The sequence below is a fragment of the Phoxinus phoxinus genome (assembly GCF_949152265.1).
Source record: "Phoxinus phoxinus genome assembly, chromosome: 4".
NCBI lineage: Eukaryota > Metazoa > Chordata > Actinopteri > Cypriniformes > Leuciscidae > Phoxinus > Phoxinus phoxinus.
Window position 1 is genome coordinate 33,049,248 of NC_136879.1, and position 19,055 is coordinate 33,068,302.

Sequence of the window (19,055 nt, forward strand, 5' to 3'; positions counted from 1 at the left end):
CCTCAGCTAATTCTTCGGCGGCTCGCCTCGGCTGCGGATAGCACTTAATTCAACTCGCCACATTTCTGAGTCTCTTTATACTTCAGAGCGAGAGGAAGACGTTTTGTACCCTATTTTTAAGCCTCACGTGGAAAGATGGGAAAGCAATGATTGTATATCTACTGGTTAAAATCTACTCTCGCTTTCTAACACACACATTCCCACTCCTTATTCTTTCAGTCATATTCCTTTTGATTCCCAGTGTCTAATCTCAGTCTATGTCTGTCTGTCTTTTCTTTTTGTAGATGAAGCTATGGAACAAGTACAAGGTGACCAGTATTCCCTCTCTGGTGTTTATCGATGCTGCTACGGGGAAGATGGTGTGTCGGAACGGCTTGCTCGTAGTGAGAGATGATCCAAAAGGTGAGTACCAGTGTTACATTTTTCACCCACTCACTCTCTAAAGGGATTAAAGGGGTAGCTCACCCAAAAAAAGAAACTTCTTTTGTTATTAATGTAACAGAGGTCAGCTGGTAAAGAGGCAGACCTCACTCCCTGGCCTCAAGAGGCGCACTAGTGACTGATGCTTGAGGTCTTTAGCGTTTAGGCCTCCCAAGCCAGTGACACTGGTTCGAATGGGTCCAGTTACATTAACATACCCTCTTGTTGTTCCAAACACATAAGCTGGGTTTTTTTTCTGAAAAATATTCAAAAATGCAGCATAAAAGATGGCCATACAACTTATGCCCCATCCTCTAAAGCCAAGAAGTGCACTTCAGTTTTGACACAATAGTTTAGCGTATGCGGACAGCTGAACGCGTAACCTTTCAAAGTAAACTCCATTTGATAGCATGTGTGTGTACACACTCTCAACATATTTGAATTAGAAAGTTTCGTCCTTTTCCGGTGTTTGCTCTATTTCTCCAGAAGTTATGATCAATAAAAATGTCTTTTTAATTAATTTTTTTACTCACATGTGCGGCTGAGTTAAGTTAAGCCCAAAGTATACTTAAGTTTTGACGCGAACACTTAGTGTATGCGTACAAATGTGTAGCCTTTAAAACGCACGCATTCGATACATGCACACTAGAAAGATTCATCCTGTCCAGTGTCTGCGCTATGTCTCTCCAGAAATTGTGACTGATAAAAATGTCTTTGCACTCATTTAAACTCATTACAGATTTGCACATATGTCTTAGTACCCCTCATATAAGCACTCATCAACGTGGCCATCTGTAGTTGTTGCGTTTCCAGTAGTTGTTGTTCTGTCTCTTCCATTTCTTTTTCGACTGTGAAACAACAGCCCAGGCCATAGTACGGCCCGGGTGTGTGTGCTATGCTGATGATAAAATTTGCGCCATGCGCACTGAACACATACTAGATCAGTAAATGAATGATTCAGATATGAGAGTTCTTTTCAGTAAACACAAATTTGAGTGATTAATTTATGAAACCGAGTTCACTATATGGACAACATTCCTACATGATGGAAACAATCTGTGTGTAGATTCTCCAAAATTACTACTTTTGTGTTCCACAAAAAAAATAAAGTCATACAGGTTTGAAACAAACAAATAAGGCTTTTGTAAATTATTAATTTATTTACTGGTGAACCGTCTCTTTTACTTGACTTTCACATGCTCAGGAACTCACAGTGCACGCATGGCTTGGCACCACTGTACATGGCTGTACTTCACCTGTCTGTATGGTAACGGTAGTTTTGAAGAGCTCTGTGCATTTGATAGCTATCGGCTCACTTGAGTGGTGTCATCTGCAACTGCTCTCTGCAGGTGAAAGGAAGGCATTTATTTGTCTGGAAAGGCAGGGAGCCACTGCATTTTCATAAAAACATTCATGCAGTGGAATTTGTCAGGTGATCAACATGACAGATTCACCTCCTCCGCTTAATGAGCCTCAGCTCCAACAGTTACCAGCAGTAAGAGTGAAAAATGAACTCGTTGATTCATAAAGCACAGTCATTGCCATTCTGAAACACTGGTGCGCAGGATTGATGACTCTGCTTTCAATGTGATGACATAGCCTAGAGCTTTTGTTTGGAAGCATGTGCCGTATCTGTGTGTTTGTATAGTGTGTGTGTGAACGTGCACAGTAGCCAGTACAGGAGCAGGTTCAAAACCCCAGTGACAGCCCTGTGCTTTTGTTCTTTCTGACTAATAATGCCTTTAACAAATAATGAAGACACTGCGCTATTGATCTTTCACTGTTTGTTCCAAAGCTTAGGGTGTATTAAAGTTGCCATGTTTGTTAAGCTCCAAAAATGTCACGAAAACATTAAAAAGCATCATAAAAATGCTCAAGACATAGCGCTATATACCAAGCTATATTCCTTAGGATAGATTTGTAGAACTAATAGACCAACATTTAAGTCATAATTCACTGATAAACATTCCTGCCGGTGAACTTGAGAACCACTGGAACTGAATCACTGATTTAGTGAGTTGAACTTGAGAACCAGATCAGTAATGGACTAATTCACTGATTTTGATAATTCTGATATGAATTCTGATCATTCCGGTATAATTCTTCATTTTTAGTTGAGGTATACTAAATAAACAACACTTTTAAATAGTTATGTATTATTGGAAGAAATATTCTCGAAGAATATTCGAGAAATGGATGGACTTTCATTAAGAATTGATATTTGCTTCTGCTCCCATTCGCGTCTGTAGCAGCTTTTGATTTCCATGTGCTATCAGGATCCAGAGGAGAGGCTCGTGTGTATTATAAATATATGAATGACATATGCATGTGCTGTGCTGGCAGTGAAAGGAGGATTGTGTGACAGTAATCAGAGTCCTGCTCTTCCCCGCTCCCACCCGTCCTGCAGGCCTGGAGTTCCCCTGGGGCCCGAAGCCCTTTGCGGAGGTGGTGTCCGGGCCCTTGCTCAGGAACAACCGACAGACGGCAGACAGCAGTGCCCTGGAGGGGTCCTACGTGGGGGTTTACTTCTCTGCACACTGGGTGAGTGCTTTGTGTTGCTAACCTAGCCATACTTTGAGACAAAACTGCAGTTGATTCAACTCTACATGTGGATCTCGTATGCTAAATCATTTTATTAACCTAGCTGTACTTTGGAGACAAAATTACAATCTAATTGTATTTCTCATGTTCATTTTTGTTTAACTTGATAAATAACTAAAACCATAAAAACTATAAAAAACATATAGACCCGTAAAAAAAAAAATAATAAAAAAATATATATATATATATATATATATATATATATATAATCTATAAGTTCAGTAATCTCACTTTAATGACAATTAATAGGTAATTGTCATTGCCATTAAAGTGAATAAACTGAACATAAACATACAATCTTGATAAAAATTAGCATTCTAGAAGAAAATTTCAGATGGCACTTAGAGGCTTTTGCATCTGAAATCTTCATATATACTAATAATGACACAAACTTTGCTAAATGACAAAATTACTAAAAATGGAATATATATATAAAAAAAAATTAACTAATGAAAAATATTAATAAAAACTATAATAATATATAAATGATACTAAAATAACACTGGTTAGAAATGAATAGAAACCACAGTAACACAGAGTTGAGCATAACCAAAAAATGACTGGCGGTTCAGTGAGGGAATCAGCAATGGCTCCGAACGATTCGCTGAGTCAGTCTGATTCAAACCTCAAATAACTCATGTGCAAGTTTGAGATCGTTTCGTGAATCTTTTTGATTGAGTCTTTTAAAAGAACCAGTTCATAAGAGTATTTTTTTCATGAATCGAATATCAAAGCTGAGTTGTGTTACTGTTCCCCTTGGGTTTCCCATCATATGAAACCTTTTCCACAGACACCCTGTTATTTCCCACTGTAAAAGTCACTCCATACACTCAGACGAGTGTGACGCGCACATTCATGTTCACAGGGGAACGGTTTCCTGACTGACAGCGTTTCTCGTCGCTTCGGCAAACACGGGCACTGCTAGTGCCAGTCCACAGGGCAGCCGCCACAGCAGCGGGAGCTTGTTTTTCCAGTCCCCCTCTTTTCCAAACCCAGACAAATTGTGAAGATGAGCCACAAAACCAGGCTATATATTTCAGTTTATTATTCCAACACCACATTCCTCGTTCCTAACCAGCGTAAAGGAACCTCTATTAAAGTGACTTTTATAAGACTAAGTGTGCCTGGACATATTGTTGCCGTCGATAAACTAATGCCACTTTTTTTTCTCCATTTGAAAACGACCTCAGATGACCTCAAGGAAACAGAGGAAGAGTTTGTAGCTGTGTGACTCTGTAAAGAAACACACAGAGACAGATAGAAATGAAGAAAGGAGAATATTTTACTGGCATTTTTACAGCTGAATATTAGTCAGGGTCCTCTAATAAAAGAGTAAAATTCAAAAGCAGTCAATTCACACACATGCTGGTGCTCCAACATAACATACTGTAAATTTGAAGCGTAATGTTTGTTGAATGTGCGTCAAATCAACCATTTGGTAACAGTTTATTTTGATGGGCCCCTTTAGATATTCTGTTGACTATCAGTAACATTATAAGTAGTAATATTTCAACTACATGTCAACTAACTCTCATCAGAGTATTAGTAGACTGTCTGCTTAATTTCTGCTAAAACTTTATTTTGATGCTGCCCCAACAGACATTTTACTGACTATAAGTAACTTTGCAACTTAAGAAGGGCCGGAGGATATTTAAAACGTTGTGAATGACAGGCGTTTCGAGTTGTGTGTGAATCTGCTGAGCTTTCGTTCAGTGTGGGCCTGCCGGTAGTCAAAGGTCTGGAGAGCTCTTGAAGAGAGCTGAGTGAGGCATGTCAGGCTGTATAGCACTCTTGTGAAAAGAGAAAAACATTCTGCACAAAATACCTCCAAGCCATAAAAGAGAAGATGAGTTTAAAAGCTCTTCCAGGCCCTATTCACATTTTTTTTTGTTTATTTTTTTTAAAGGAGTGCTGAACTGCAGAGAGAGTAATATTAAGTGCTCTGGGCGCTCACTAGGCCACTAAGTGCTGTTTATTATCAGAAACCCTTTAGGACATCTTGTCATAACTTATGTATGTGTTTGTGTTTTCTCTCGTAGTGTCCTCCTTGTCGCAGTCTAACCCGAGTGTTGGTGGAAACATACCGGAAAGTGAAAGAATCAGGGCACAAATTTGAGATTGTATTTGTCAGTGCTGATAGGTAAGAAACACACATTTTACAAATGTATTTTCTTTTTTTCATTACAAATTATATTAGTAGCATAATCATTTCAGTGGATTCATTTAATATCATACTATTATTATAATTTATTATTTTTCAAAGTCCTAAATTTCTACATTTCCAGGCTTAAATTGATTTTAAATCTCTGTTTTTCAATGTGATCTTAGACTTTTGGACTTTTTTTATATATACGCTTGCCCAAGGGATGCAATTTTTCACCTAACACCGATAAATTGCCAATATTAAAATTCTATACTATTTTGTCTTGATAAATAAAAAAGTTGAACTCTAAAAACAATCATTTTCAATGCTTCAAGTAAATTTAGGCTTCACAACATTATGTAAAGTATAAAAAATGGATATTCATTTTGACAGTTGTTAAAGATTACATTTAACAGTGTAATTAAATGATTAATTAAGTGTTAAATATTAAGTGTGCTTTAGATGATGGCAAAGATAATCTAAATGTAAAAATGGGGAAATTATCCAATTATCCAATATTGGCCTATATACAGTTATATACAGTACAATATCAATTGATAGCAATAAATTAAAATAAGCTAATATCAGCCGATAATTCATAAGGCACAGATATATAGTGCACTCTTAACTTTCACACATAATATCAGCCGTATATGCTGTTTATTTCCAATAATTATTTGATTTTAGATGTGGAGGACACTTTAAACATGCGATAAAGATGTCTTGTGATGTAGGTCGGAGGAGTCGTTCACGCAGTACTTCAGCGAGATGCCGTGGTTGGCAGTGCCATACACAGACGAGGCCAGACGGTCACGACTCAACAGGCTCTATGGAATCCAAGGTACGTCTGTGGACTTTAACTCTGGCTCAGGTGGAAGTGCGTTTGTTTGATATAACAACATGTGGTTGGATGTCACGTTGGCCGTCGCTGGACACAGCTGACCCTGCCAGGAACTGCAAACTGAGCTGTAGGACCTCAGGAATGTGGGCGTATAATCAAGTTTACTTTACTATTACTGTTCCCCACCGCTCCCTCTCTCTTTAACTCGCGCTCTCTAGAACTCACTCTGCCTAACAATTCTGTTTTTAAACGGATAGTTCGACCAAAAATGATCAATCTGTCATTATTTATTCACCCTCATGTCGTTACAAACCTACATGATTGTATTTCTTCTGAAGAACACAAAAGAAGATATTTTAAAGAATGTTTTAACTGTTAACTGGTCAAAACGACACTTGGACCCCATTGACTTTCATTGTATGGCCAAAGAAAAATATTCTTTTCAAAACTTCTTGCCCTGCGTACATCCATACTCTACTATTTTTGTTGTTTTTTTAAATGTAAATCTCCCTGTCGTAAACACGTCCGACATGTCCGAATGTGAAAAAATTGGGATGAAAAACTAAATTCTGATCGTTTTCTGCCCCCAAAAAAACTCTTTATACATGGACCAGGTATCATACGACCCCTTTAACAGTAAAAAGCTTTAACTCTGCTTTCTGCTCTTCTCCATTGGGAGTGGATGCATTGAGAAAGAAAGAACTGGCTTCTGGCCTATCCGGTCTGGAATGTGTGGAATTCATCTTGGATGAGTTGATACTGATTCGCTCCAGCCTGAAGTCGGTGTGCGAGTCTGATAAGGCCACTAATACTGCAGGCAGATTTCTATCTCAGAAGAGGCTTGAGAGAGTCCGCCGTACAGAGAGATCAGTGTGACCAAAGGCCGTCTGACTGTGTCTTTGTGGAAGAATGTGTGCTGGTGCTTTGCTTAGGGTGTGGAGGACCGTTGTGTGGCCTAAAGCCACTGTCCACTCCACCATCTCACACACTAACCATTAAAGCCAATAATACAAAGTAATAACATTTAAGATGAATTGTCCTTTAGTTTTATTAACATTTTGTCCATTTTACTCTGATAAACGGCGTATCGTTTGTCGACAAAAGCACACAAAATGATTGTTTTAAATGTAAAAACATTAAGCATGAAAACAAACACAGTAACATATCACTAATACTTTACAATAAGTTTAACGCAAAAGCAACATTTCAATCTTAATTGTAGTTCATGTTAATTCTTACACAATTAGTATATGTTAACAACTTTTTTTTTTTCTCTCACCAAGGCTGCATTTATTTGATCAAAGTAACTGTAATGTGAAATATTACAATTTAAAATCAATGTTTTATACTTTAATATATTTAAAATAATTTATGGCAAAGATTTTCAGCGTCATAATTCCAGTCTTCAGTGTCACATGATCCTTCAGAAATCATTCTGATATGCTGATTTGTGCTCAAGAAATATTTCTTATTATTTTTCATTTTGAAAACAGTTGCTGCTTAATGTTTTGTGGAAAGCCAATCAGAACATATTTGATGTTTAATATATAGAAATGTAAAAATATTTGACAAAAACAGATTAATATAAACAAATGTTATTTAAATATATATTTTTTTAACTTTCTCCAGGTATCCCCACACTGATTTTTCTGGACACAGAGGGTCACATGATCACGCGACAGGGACGAGTGGAGGTTCTCAATGACCCCGACTGTCGGTTCTTCCCGTGGCACCCGCGGCCCGTGCTGGAGCTCAGCGAATCCAACGCTGTACAGCTGCACGAAGGGCCCTGTCTCGTGCTGTTCGTAGGTCAGCTGATTCTTCTCCTCTTTCTATTGAGATCATTGACTCTTCACCTCCCTTTTCCAACTACTATGCTCATTCATCTTTCTCTCTCATCTCGCTGTTTTAACCTCTCTTTTAGACGCTGAGGAAGAGGGAGAGCTGGAGCCGGCCAAGGAGCTCATCCAGCCAATCGCAGAGAAGATCATGGCCAAGTACAAAGCCAAGGAGGAGGAGACGCCACTGCTCTTTTTTGTAGCTGGAGAGGTACGTTTGTCGATATACGTGTGTGTAATTTCACATTTCAATTTCATTTCAAACCAAGACTTTCTTTCTGCTGCAAAGAAAATATTTTGTAGAATGTGTTTGCCAGTTTTGGCAGTATAATGAAAGTGAATGGTGCTGTGAAGCTCTAAAATGACCAAATTAATTAATTATCATATTAGTATCATGGAATACTAATTAAAAGTATACTATAGAAGTAGTATTCAGTCATCTGATGCCATATGTGATAAATTGCCATATGCAAATTGCAAAATGCCATATGTGAGCTTATGTGATAAACACACAAAAAAACACACTGATATTTGAATGATTTGTTCATGAATCAAACTGATTCAGTTCTCGAGTTCAGCTCACTGGAGGAGAAGATTATTATTGGATAATGATTGAAATTTTGGTCTGTTTATCGCACAAAGCATCATGAGTTCATGAGGTTTATTGAGTGAGAATTTTTTTTTTTTTCTGCCACAACAATCTGAATGTTTGCTTGCTTTTACACACAAGTGTGATGTGCCATCTGTTTCTGTATATTTGTGTAAAACAATCCTTCGGGAGGGCGGCCTGCAATCACCAACATGTACATGCAGTAAATAAAAGGAGCTGCAGTTGAATGGCAAGCACATGTAGCGCAAGCCTCAAACCCAGAGGGTGCCAAAACAGCTGTGCCCTTCTCTCTCTCTCTCTCTCTCTCTCCCTCCCTCGCTTTTTTCATCTCCCTGATCACCTCTTCGTCTTTCAAGCCTGCATGCCAAGAGGGAGGAAAGCCAACATTTTCATAACTCTTATCTCCTGTTTTCTCTTTGTGACCTTTGCGGAAGTCATGTGACGGCAGTGTTAATTAATAGACGATTAGCCGCCCCTTTCTTTCCTTTTCCCCTTCTCACTTGAACTTCCCTGCCACCAGTCTTTGTTTGTGTGAGGCACGCCCAGAAATGGCAGATCTTCAGGATGGCATTACGCTTTGCCATGGTTTGAGTTTCAGGGATTCCCCGCACATGTTTCTGTAGCTGTGCACGTCTAACCGCTACGCTACACATCTACCAACATCTGACATTATAACCCCTCAAAGTGACTTGCAATCCAAAAGCCAAAAATCCAAAAGCCAAGTACACAAAGTACTTCCTTTCTATGCTATTTTTGTGTCCTTTTTTGGCTTTACTTCTTTCTTTTTTTTGCTTTACCATTTTTTTTTGTTTCACTCTGTTGTGTTTTTTGTTTGTTTTTTGGCTGTGTTTGGTTTTGCTTTGTGTTGCGTTTTTTTCCGCTGTGTTTTGTTTTGGGTTTTTGTTTTGCTTTGTGTTGTTTTTTGTATTTTTAATTGATAATGCATATTATACAAGTTATGATACTGTGCAATTTTTTTATTTTTTTTTACCTTGCGTTGTCTCATGTTAACACCTTGTCTTGTGGCGATACTTTTGTGTATTTCAATGATTATCCTGGCAAAATGACTTGCCCCATAGATTTTCATTGTAAGTAAATTACTGTAAATGCTGTTTGTTTGTTCTTTCAAACGGGGCCAAAATTATTTCCTGTGGCATGTTGATAATTTAACCTGTTTTGAAGACCGAATATATGGCTATTATGTGGAGCACATTTTCAACAGGTCCATTTATTCATTCGTTGTATAACTCAACACATTGTATCACTTCTAACACAGTCCAGAAATCAACTGCAAATCAGTATCAAGTATTAACTTCATGCTCACAGGCCAGTGCTGTCAAATCAAATCAGATAGTGTGAGTGAAGAAATAAAGGAAATGAGAAGTAGTGTGAGGAACTCATGTAGCCTGTCAAGGGCCAGAGAGCGTGTGTGTGTGTGTGTGTGTGTGTGTGCGTGAGTGCGCGTGCGTGCGTGTGTGTGAGTGAGTGCGTGCGTCAAGAAATCTTAACAAATTCCACAAACATATTATTCAGCACAACTGTTTTCAACACTGATAATAATAAGAAATGTTTCTTGAGCAGCAAATCGAGATTATTTCTGAAGGATCACGTGACTGAAGACTGGAGTAATAATGCTGAAAATTCAGCTTTGCATCACAGAAAAAAAAATACATTTTTAAAATACCACATTAATGTTTTTACTGTATTTTTGATTAAGTAAATGCAGCCTTGGTGAGCATTAGAGACTTCTTTCAAAAACATTAAAACATCTTACTGATCACAAACATGGTTTAAATGGGGTTTGTCCACTAATGTTTTCTTTGTCTTTATAAATCAGTGCTAATCAATAGCATGCCTCAAATGCTGTTGCTAGAGCTTAATATGTATCGGAGTATATTCCTTTAATCAGTGACGAAATAGTCGATCAAAGCCTGGCAGCGGGAGACGCATTCTTGCACCGATGGTTTTTATTCATTTCCAATGTGTGATTATTTGAACCTAATGTCTGGTGCCGCGCACAGCTAGAACACTCTTTGGGTTTAGATCAGAGCTCTCTCAGATAACCAATCAGCACAGGCCCTTCGTAGTGTGCTGGCCAATCAGACAGCCTTATCTCTGCTTGCATGAGCAGATGGCTAATGCTTATGGAATGCTACGGGCCCACAATAGGCAGAATAAACTTCACGTTGTAGGGCCGGTGCAATTTGGTAAACACACTGTCCCTTATCACGCTAGCAGCTGGAGACACAGGCTGACCCTTTGTCTCCACACGGAGAGCTCAGCGCGCGCGCGCGCGTGTGTGTGCGCGCGTGTGTGAAAGGGCCGCCAGGGTTGAAGAACAGTTTACACAAGGTTAGCTGCTCCACAAAAGAAGATGCATGGCTTTCCATTGAGAGGTAGACAGCCTGAAAGATGTAATCTTTTCATATCTAAAAACCTGGAAGGGTTACACTGACAAGAGTCAATTTCTCACTGTATTTGCTTCTGCTGATGGACGGCTTTCGCTGATCTTTATCGGTTCACAATTTTACAAGGGGCCATTGAGCGCAAATCCCAGAAACAAGCTTTACGCTTTGTTATATGTCAAATTTTGACAGTCATTGTCTCTCCTGGTTCAGCAATTTAATCTATTGCAGTGTGTTGTGAGCTCAGATCAGACTGGAATGCATCTGGAACGTGGAAAGGGAAATGATTATGGGTAAAAGCACCAGTGACCCCATGTGATCCACTTTTCCTGTTTTATAAAACAGGAAATGGACAATCTGCAATTATATTAGTGATTCACCACTCTTTATTTTGCATGTGTTTTTGTATTATTATTATTTTCAGGTAGTAACTATAATGACAGTTCGACTACTGTAACAATACAGCCATTCCATCTCTTAGTAGTTTTGTTTGAAGTCGAGGTCACAAACTTTCTGTTGACCTTTTTAGGTAGTAAAAACAGCACAGCACGTTTTTTTTACAGGCCCAAAATATGATTATGCGGTTTAATTCATGTACTGCTGTGGAATAGCTCATAGTTTCACTGCAAGCCAGTCAGAGATGGAATAAACGAGTCGAGATCTCGTCGAAACTGTTGTACTGCCCTCTCGTGGTCAAAAAAGCTACTCATATTGCATTATAATAATTTCTTTCATATTAAATTACTATGCAGTTCTTTCCAAGACGCACTCATTTGAAAGACCTTTAAAGTATAGTCAATTTGTGTTAAACTATATGGCCTATTGCGTTGTTTGGTGGAGAAAGTTGGCACTTGTAACCCTGTAAAGCCTGACATCAGAAAAGTCAGTCAGAATATATATTTTTTTTAATGGAACATTTTATTGGCAAAAACCCTTAGGCAAAATATAAAAGAAAATAAAAAAAAAAGTTTGCATATCTTTTGTTGTTGTTGTTGATTGTCATATTTGATCAAGGAAGGAAAACACCTCAGTTTTATTCAGAGGTCCAAACCGAGCAAAAATAAAATTTTATGTAGTTATTGATATTTCTATGGCTAACAAGTAAGATAAAGTTCTGAGAGCGTGTAGTGTAAATCAGTAATATTTTATAACAATAATAGCAGACTACTTGGCCAATTGGGTATAATTATCAGTGTCACAATGCTTAATTTTATGATCAAAGATTTGTAGTTTATATTGTGGGGGACAAAACCTATAATTCACTGCAATACAATGATGATTAGGATGCATAAATATAAACATTCCTGCCTGGTCATCATATTTTATACTCCATAATCCATTCATCATTTTTTTAATAGAAAAATAGTTTTGAAATGCAAGTAAACCTTTGTCGCTTCACTCTAGTAATAACAAATACAAATAATAGTCAAAATATGAGCAAAAACATTCTTGCCAAAACCATTAAAAAAAATTATCCGTATATTTTGGGAGAGCAGCTTTTGGTATTAAGGTCAAACCACATCTTGAAGAAAGACATTCAAAAAATAAAATCACTGGCTTTGCCTTTGTTACTCCACAAACACACATTTAGGAACCCCCCAATGGGAATAATGGGAATGTTTTCCACACACACTGTGTGATTCATCTCTCTGAAGTTTCCTGGGGTTTTAGTGCCTCAGAAACAACAAGGTGGGTGATGCGATGTTTTTGTCCCCCCTCCTGGTCCTCTCCTGCTGTAGCAGAGACGTCCTCTCCATGGGGAGCGAGGAGCTCAGCGAAACTCCCCCGTCTGTGCCGTCATGCTGGTTTTGAGAGAGCGCGAGCGCTTTATACTGGCCTCGATGCAGTTTTTATGATTCCCTGTGTCTCCTTGGTTGTTTCTCATACACTCACAGTTCATTTCTCCACTCTTTGTAGTTGCAGGCTCAATTTAGTAATTTCGCAGACAATGATATTCATATGATTTCCATCTCCCGACAGGACGATATGAGTGATTCCCTGCGGGACTACACCAACCTGCCTGAGGCCGCGCCTCTTCTCACCATCCTGGACATGTCGGCTCGCGCCAAATACGTTAAAGACGTGGAGGAGATCACGCCGGCTGTGGTAGAACAGTTTGTTGGTGACTTTCTAGCTGAGAAGCTCAAACCAGAGCCCATATGAAGTCCTGGACTGCACTAAACTCCCCTGCACCGTTACCCGAACCTCCATCTGGCCCCTGACCTCCAGGCGTGCTCTCCCTTCTCTTCCCGTCAGACTGTTCGAACAGAATCGTACTTTGTATTGACATTTTTCTTCTTTTAATACGTGCCCCTCCATCATGAAGCGGCCGCCTCCTCCTGTGGTGCCTTGCATTTACTAAAGCGCTGATGGTAAAATGCAGATTTTTACGTTGATTGTCTTTTTGCTGTTACATTTAGAGATTAGACTGAACCCTGCAGCTGCAAGTGAACACACCTTTGTTCCGATTTGCTCTTATCAAGATGTTTAGCAAGTATTTCCTTCTATCCTTGGATATTGTTTCAAGAACCAAGAGATTAGAATAAATATAGCTTGGTAAGTGTATTATTATTGTCATCATTTTTCCACAGACACTGCACATTATCCATGGCCATATGTTCAGTACGGCTGTGATTGTCTTCTTATGGGTGCTGATAAATACATGAACAAGCTGATGTTTATATCCTTGTATAGAAGGCACTATCTATTCTTTGTGTAGCTAGCTGCCGCTGTTTATTTTTTAATGCAGTTGTCTATAGTTGATTCTTACAAGGACTTCGCCCACCTTGTTGATATTTGATGTTGTTGAATGACTGATCTGTTCCCATCTCAAACATGACATTTAAGTGGATTTTCTGTGAAGGTCCCCTGTATTAAAGTGGTCTGTGTTTTTTTGAAGGCACAATAAACAGCATCTAACTGCAAGATTCCTTATGAAATGTAGCCAATTAAAGCACACTGTCTGTCCTTGGTCGTTTTCAATGATGCCATAGCATTAAAACTCACTGTCTAAAACATCTGTGTTCTTTTTATACATATTACTCAGCTTAGTTTCATGTCAAATTAACTCCCTTGAATCACTATAGCTATGTGATTAAGTTCATTTTACTTTGTTCATTTATTCACATTGCTTGATTTTATATTGTTGTTGGTAATTGACCTTAGTCAGGGTAACGACATTACACTTTATTAAATTTTTGACAGGAATGAAAACAAAGCTGTGAGGAATGTAATACAGACAGTGTGTTCAATGATTGTACTGTTGATTTTACAACATACTGATTGTTCAGCTGATTAACAGTTTAAAAGTTTCGAGCCGTGAAAGATGTGGATCTAGGACCTTTATACAGTGTGTGTGTGTTTGTGGCATTGTAAATAATGTAAGTCAATCCCTCACAGCCTCATTTTCATCTGCATTAAATTCAAAATGGCGTCTAACCTGACAAAGGTCTTGATACTGGATATTTGTGTTTATGCATTTAGCAGACGCATATCCAAAGCGACTGACATTGCATTCAAGCTATACTTTTATTTTCATTTCATACAATCCCTATAGGAATTTTTCCATATTTAATTTTGCATACTTTTTTTTACATTTAGATTACTTTAAGAGCCGTTTACATGACACTGTTTAAAAGCATTTCCATCTAAAAACAGAAAACTTTATTCGTTTTTGGCCGTTCCTTTACACGGCAACAGCAGTTTGAAACTTTTGAAAATGGGTTTCAAAGTACAAGTTTTTGAAAACGATACCGTTATAAACTACAAAAACGTGAATTTGTGAAAATTGTGACGTCATGCGTGTTGTTCAGTCCAAAGTTTTTGAAAAAGATACCGTTCCATATTAACTACAAAAACGTACAAAATTACATGTTCAGTCTATAGGCTTGTATTGTTTCTCAAAGTGTGACATCGCCAACTACTGGCCTGGCATCAATAATACCGCGTTTTTAGTCAGTTTTCCGTTTTTAGCACATTGTTGTGTAAACATACCCTTACATCATCAAACTGATTTAACAATAATAATTTAATAAAATGTAATCTTTACAACACTGAGCATTTTATTGTAATGCCTAAATGTACTAGTTGTTTTAATGCTCAAATTAATTTTAGTGTTTTGTTTATCATTAATTTAGACAAAATAGTATAGGATTGTAATATCAATGCTGGCCAGAATTCTAACCTCTAATATTTTGGAATATATATTATAATAGGAATTCTCTTAACCTAGCTTAATTAAACATGGAATGCAATGAGGTCATGTGACAATGTAGAATACTAGCCTGCTACTGTTTGAAATGTTTATTGGTGATATTGTTTGACACTTAAAGGGATAGTTCACTTTAAAATTAAAATTCTGTCATCATTTACTCACCCTCAAGTTGTTTCAAACCTGTATTAATTTATTTCTTCTGCTGAACACAAAGAAAGATATTTTGAAGAATGTCAGTAACCAAACAGTAGTCTGTACCCATTGACTTCCATAGTATTTTTTTTTCCTACTATGGAAGTCAATGGGTACAGACTACTGTTTGGTTACTGACATTCTTCAAAATATCTTTCTTTGTGTTCAGCAGAAGAAATAAATTAATACAGGTTTGAAACAACTTGAGGGTGAGTAAATGATGACAGAATTTTAATTTTAAAGTGAACTATCCCTTTAAAGTGTGCAGCATATAGCCCTGGACATTATTGGTAAAATATCTTTGTTTTAAACGTTACAAGAAAAACAATCATTAGAACATTTTAGATCTTGCTTTCCTGCTGGTTTTGTCAGCCACCTTCAGAAGCTGCCATCTGCCTTCAAACAGCAGTATACTAGCAGCCATAGCAGAGTTCAGGCTCTCCACTCCTGGAGCCATGGGAACAAAGATCCTCCTACCCTCCGTTTCCTCGGCCAATCCAAGAGCCTCCAAACTCAGTTCAAGCGTCTCTCCACCAATCACCAGGGCCGTGCTCTTCTGAGCCCAACTGTCGTGGTATACCTGAGGCTTCACACACGGCAGTGAAAGTTCCTCATCGGACTCTTCATCAGAGTCACTTTCACTGGATTCATCCAAAGTAACATTTTGGATTTGTCCTGAAACTGGAGCAGATGCAGGGTCTTTTGTAGAAATGCTACAGTTATCCGCTATATGGACAATCACGTCCTTTGGTAAGTGCTCAGAAATTTCATCCCAGTCCAAATTTGGAAAGATCGGAAGGCGGAAATGAGCTCCCATTGCTGCGCGCAGAACCTTGGGCTCCCAGGCATCCACACAACCTGGAAAATTTTTAATAAACAGCCAAAAATAACATTTCTTAGTGTTTATAACACGTTTGGGTCATTTCATTCAGATTTCTTACTTTAAAAAAAAAATGCTTAGTTTTTAGTATGGGAACCACCAAACTTTGAAAATGTGTGAAGACTACCAAAATACATCATTTAATTTTGTAACTAGGCTATTTAAAAAATAAATATAACTTTTCTTTTATCAAGTGTGACTTCACTTTATATAATATCCACATTATATAATGCAGTTTTTTGGCCCTTTTTGTACATCTATGAGTTAGATTTGTCTAAAAAATACTGAATAGGACAGAAGTTAGTTGGTAAACATAATATTACAAGCAAAAACACACTATAAACAAATGTAAGTAACAACAAATAAACTATATTAAATAAACTACAGCTCATAAGCATGTAAAGCAAAAGCCAAATAGTCCAAATTTGAACAAGTAAGCCATCATTAATTAGAAAGTTTATTCAAGTTAAATTAATATATTTAGTTTGAAAACTATCTATAGTATATTTAAGTTGTTTGTTAGGAAATGTAGTTTTCATACATTCGGATTGTTTTTGAGCCGTCATGAGTTATAAGCTCAAATTAATTTAATTAAATCTATTGATTTAAATAGATAATTGGTCATTCTCATGATCTTGTTAATTTCATAAAATTATATATTCAAGTAAAAATTATCATAAATATTGCTAAAAAAACATTTTTCTTGATTCACGTTTTGCTATAGTTCAATTGGTAAGTGTAGTAATAACATGATAAAAAGCTATTCTATTTTATAAGCTTAAGTTCGGCCGAGTCAAAATTGACCTGGATTGCAAAAATAAGCTGCAGATTGTTATGTGTCATAAGTGCGTTAAGTGTTTTCAACAAAAAAAACATTTTTCATTTATTACATACCTTTGGTTAGGAGAACACGGTCACAACCAGCAGCTGCTGCACAGCGTAAAATAGTGCCTAGGTTTCCAGCGTCACGGACATTGTCACATATCAGGAACAAAGGCACAGACTGGTGACGTATGTCTTTTGGAAATGCCAGACGGGAGGCATCAGGTTTTGAGAATATAGCTGTGATTTGACAGAAACAGTGTGATTTGAGTTGTGTTATAAACATTTAGAAGTAAAATGGGTTTATAAGAGATTCGGCAACGAACCTATAACACCCTGGGGAGTGACCAGGTCAGACCAGGTCTTCATGTCCTCATATTTGACCTTGATGAGCTTGACCTGCTGTAGTTTATCTAGAGGAAGCTCCTGCAGTCTCTCCACCGCACTGAAGAAAAGCATCTGAGGAGACGCTCCAGCAGACAGAGCGTCACAGATCAGACGCCTGCCCTCCAGCAGCACCTTACCTTCCTTTTCCCGAAACGTTCTGGAGCGGGCCACACTGGACACCTTCCTAAGGGGACAACGACGTCATTGTTATATGGTAACTTTTTCTTTGAAATAAAGTAGTGCAAACACCATCTTCCAATTCATGGCATGCGTTTACTTAATACCTATACTAATGTTTATTATTTTAAGTCATTCACCCGTGTGGAGAAAAGAAGCTCCGGCTGTGAATGGCATGATACTTTGATAGTTTGTTGTCACTCACAGCGAACAATAACATAGACAATGGATTATAATGTCAAAACCTCTGACAACGGTTGTTTAAAAAAACATATTTAACAAAAAAAACGTATTTATGTCCAATTTTTTGGGCAACTATCCCTTTAAAAGAGATTCACAATCATATATATGGTGCTCCTCTATTAAATACAGCAACTGTGAATAAATAAACAAATGAAATTAAATGGAATATAGGCAGATATCTTGCCATTCCACACTCAACTTATGTATTTTGCAAGAATGCAGATGATATGATGTTGGTAACAGTCATTTTCCAGTAGTATTTGTACTCACGCGAGTCTGTTATCTCCAGCAGGGGCCTTTTCGTAGCGCAGCCCACCAAGCCTGTCCATAATGTGAGGAGACTCTTCTGCACATTCAGACACATGATGACCACTCCACTTCTTGTTGACAGCTCTCTCAGAGACTTTCTCTTTGTTGTATTTATTATCACTCTCAGAGAGGTTTTTGCCTTTTTGTTTGAACATCTTTTGATTCATTTTATCAGCTGTTTCCTTCGATTTAATAAATGTCTCTCGTTCACCATTGGGATACAAGACCGCCACGGGTGTCCGTCGGAGGGCTCGGACATATCGCCTCGAATTCACCAAGATCTGGTTATGGCCTCTAAATAATAAACTATGTTCCCCGAAAATAACAAATCCACGACTCACGTTATACATGCGCGCTGCCATGTTTGTTGACCGCGACCTGCGTCACTGGGAATGAATGAACAACCGGTGAACGAATCGTTATTGAGTCGGATCGGTTCACTAAACCGGTGTCGTAAGAAATCGGGTCTCCCATCAACTGTCAGTTAGTTATGCAGCCAAGTGAACACAAACAGTATTAAATCTAAAATATCGATATAATTACTTACTATGGTGCATAATAAAACAAATTAGACATTGTGTAGTTATTCCATTACAAAATACTGATAGTTCATGATAAAATGTTAATCCATAATATTTGGACATTGAATGTGCGACAGACTGAATCAGTGGATTCATGTGGAAACTGAGGATTTGAGAGATGGGAACAGATATTTAATGAACAAATATAAATCAAATCAAATTTAACTTTTTATGACAGATTTACCAAAACTGTAAATGTAATACAATGCAATGTCTGTTTGAGCTGAATCAGAGCTACAACACATGGACAGATGAAATTGCAATACACTTCACTTAAATCACAGTAAACAGCAATATCTGAACCGATTCTTTGAACAGAGCCGTTCAAAGGAATTGATTCGTGTGATTGATTCAGTTTCATAACTAGCCGAGCACTAGAATGGACTGTACCAA

General features: G+C 37.8%; 2 protein-coding genes across 2 annotated transcripts in view; one reads left to right on the plus strand and one right to left on the minus strand.

The window, feature by feature from the left end:
* nxn (nucleoredoxin) overlaps positions 1–14,336 on the plus strand; it is a 67,405-nt gene extending 53,069 nt beyond the window's left edge. The window contains exons 2-8 of the mRNA XM_079609581.1: positions 285–402; positions 2,828–2,961; positions 5,061–5,161; positions 5,899–6,005; positions 7,635–7,814; positions 7,930–8,054; positions 12,839–14,336. Of these exons, the coding sequence (XP_079465707.1) occupies positions 285–402; positions 2,828–2,961; positions 5,061–5,161; positions 5,899–6,005; positions 7,635–7,814; positions 7,930–8,054; positions 12,839–13,021 (948 nt within the window). The 3' untranslated portion in view covers positions 13,022–14,336. The remainder of the gene's footprint in view (positions 1–284; positions 403–2,827; positions 2,962–5,060; positions 5,162–5,898; positions 6,006–7,634; positions 7,815–7,929; positions 8,055–12,838) is intronic.
* Positions 14,337–14,889: 553 nt separating this feature from the next.
* mrm3a (mitochondrial rRNA methyltransferase 3a) lies at positions 14,890–18,573 on the minus strand. The gene is made up of 4 exons (XM_079609582.1): positions 18,043–18,573; positions 17,292–17,536; positions 17,038–17,205; positions 14,890–16,121 (listed from the first exon to the last, which is right to left on the minus strand). Exons 1-4 carry the CDS (start codon positions 18,441–18,443, stop codon positions 15,595–15,597), a joined length of 1,341 nt encoding a protein of 446 aa, XP_079465708.1. The 5' UTR covers positions 18,444–18,573; the 3' UTR covers positions 14,890–15,594.
* Between the last annotated feature and the right edge of the window lie 482 nt (positions 18,574–19,055).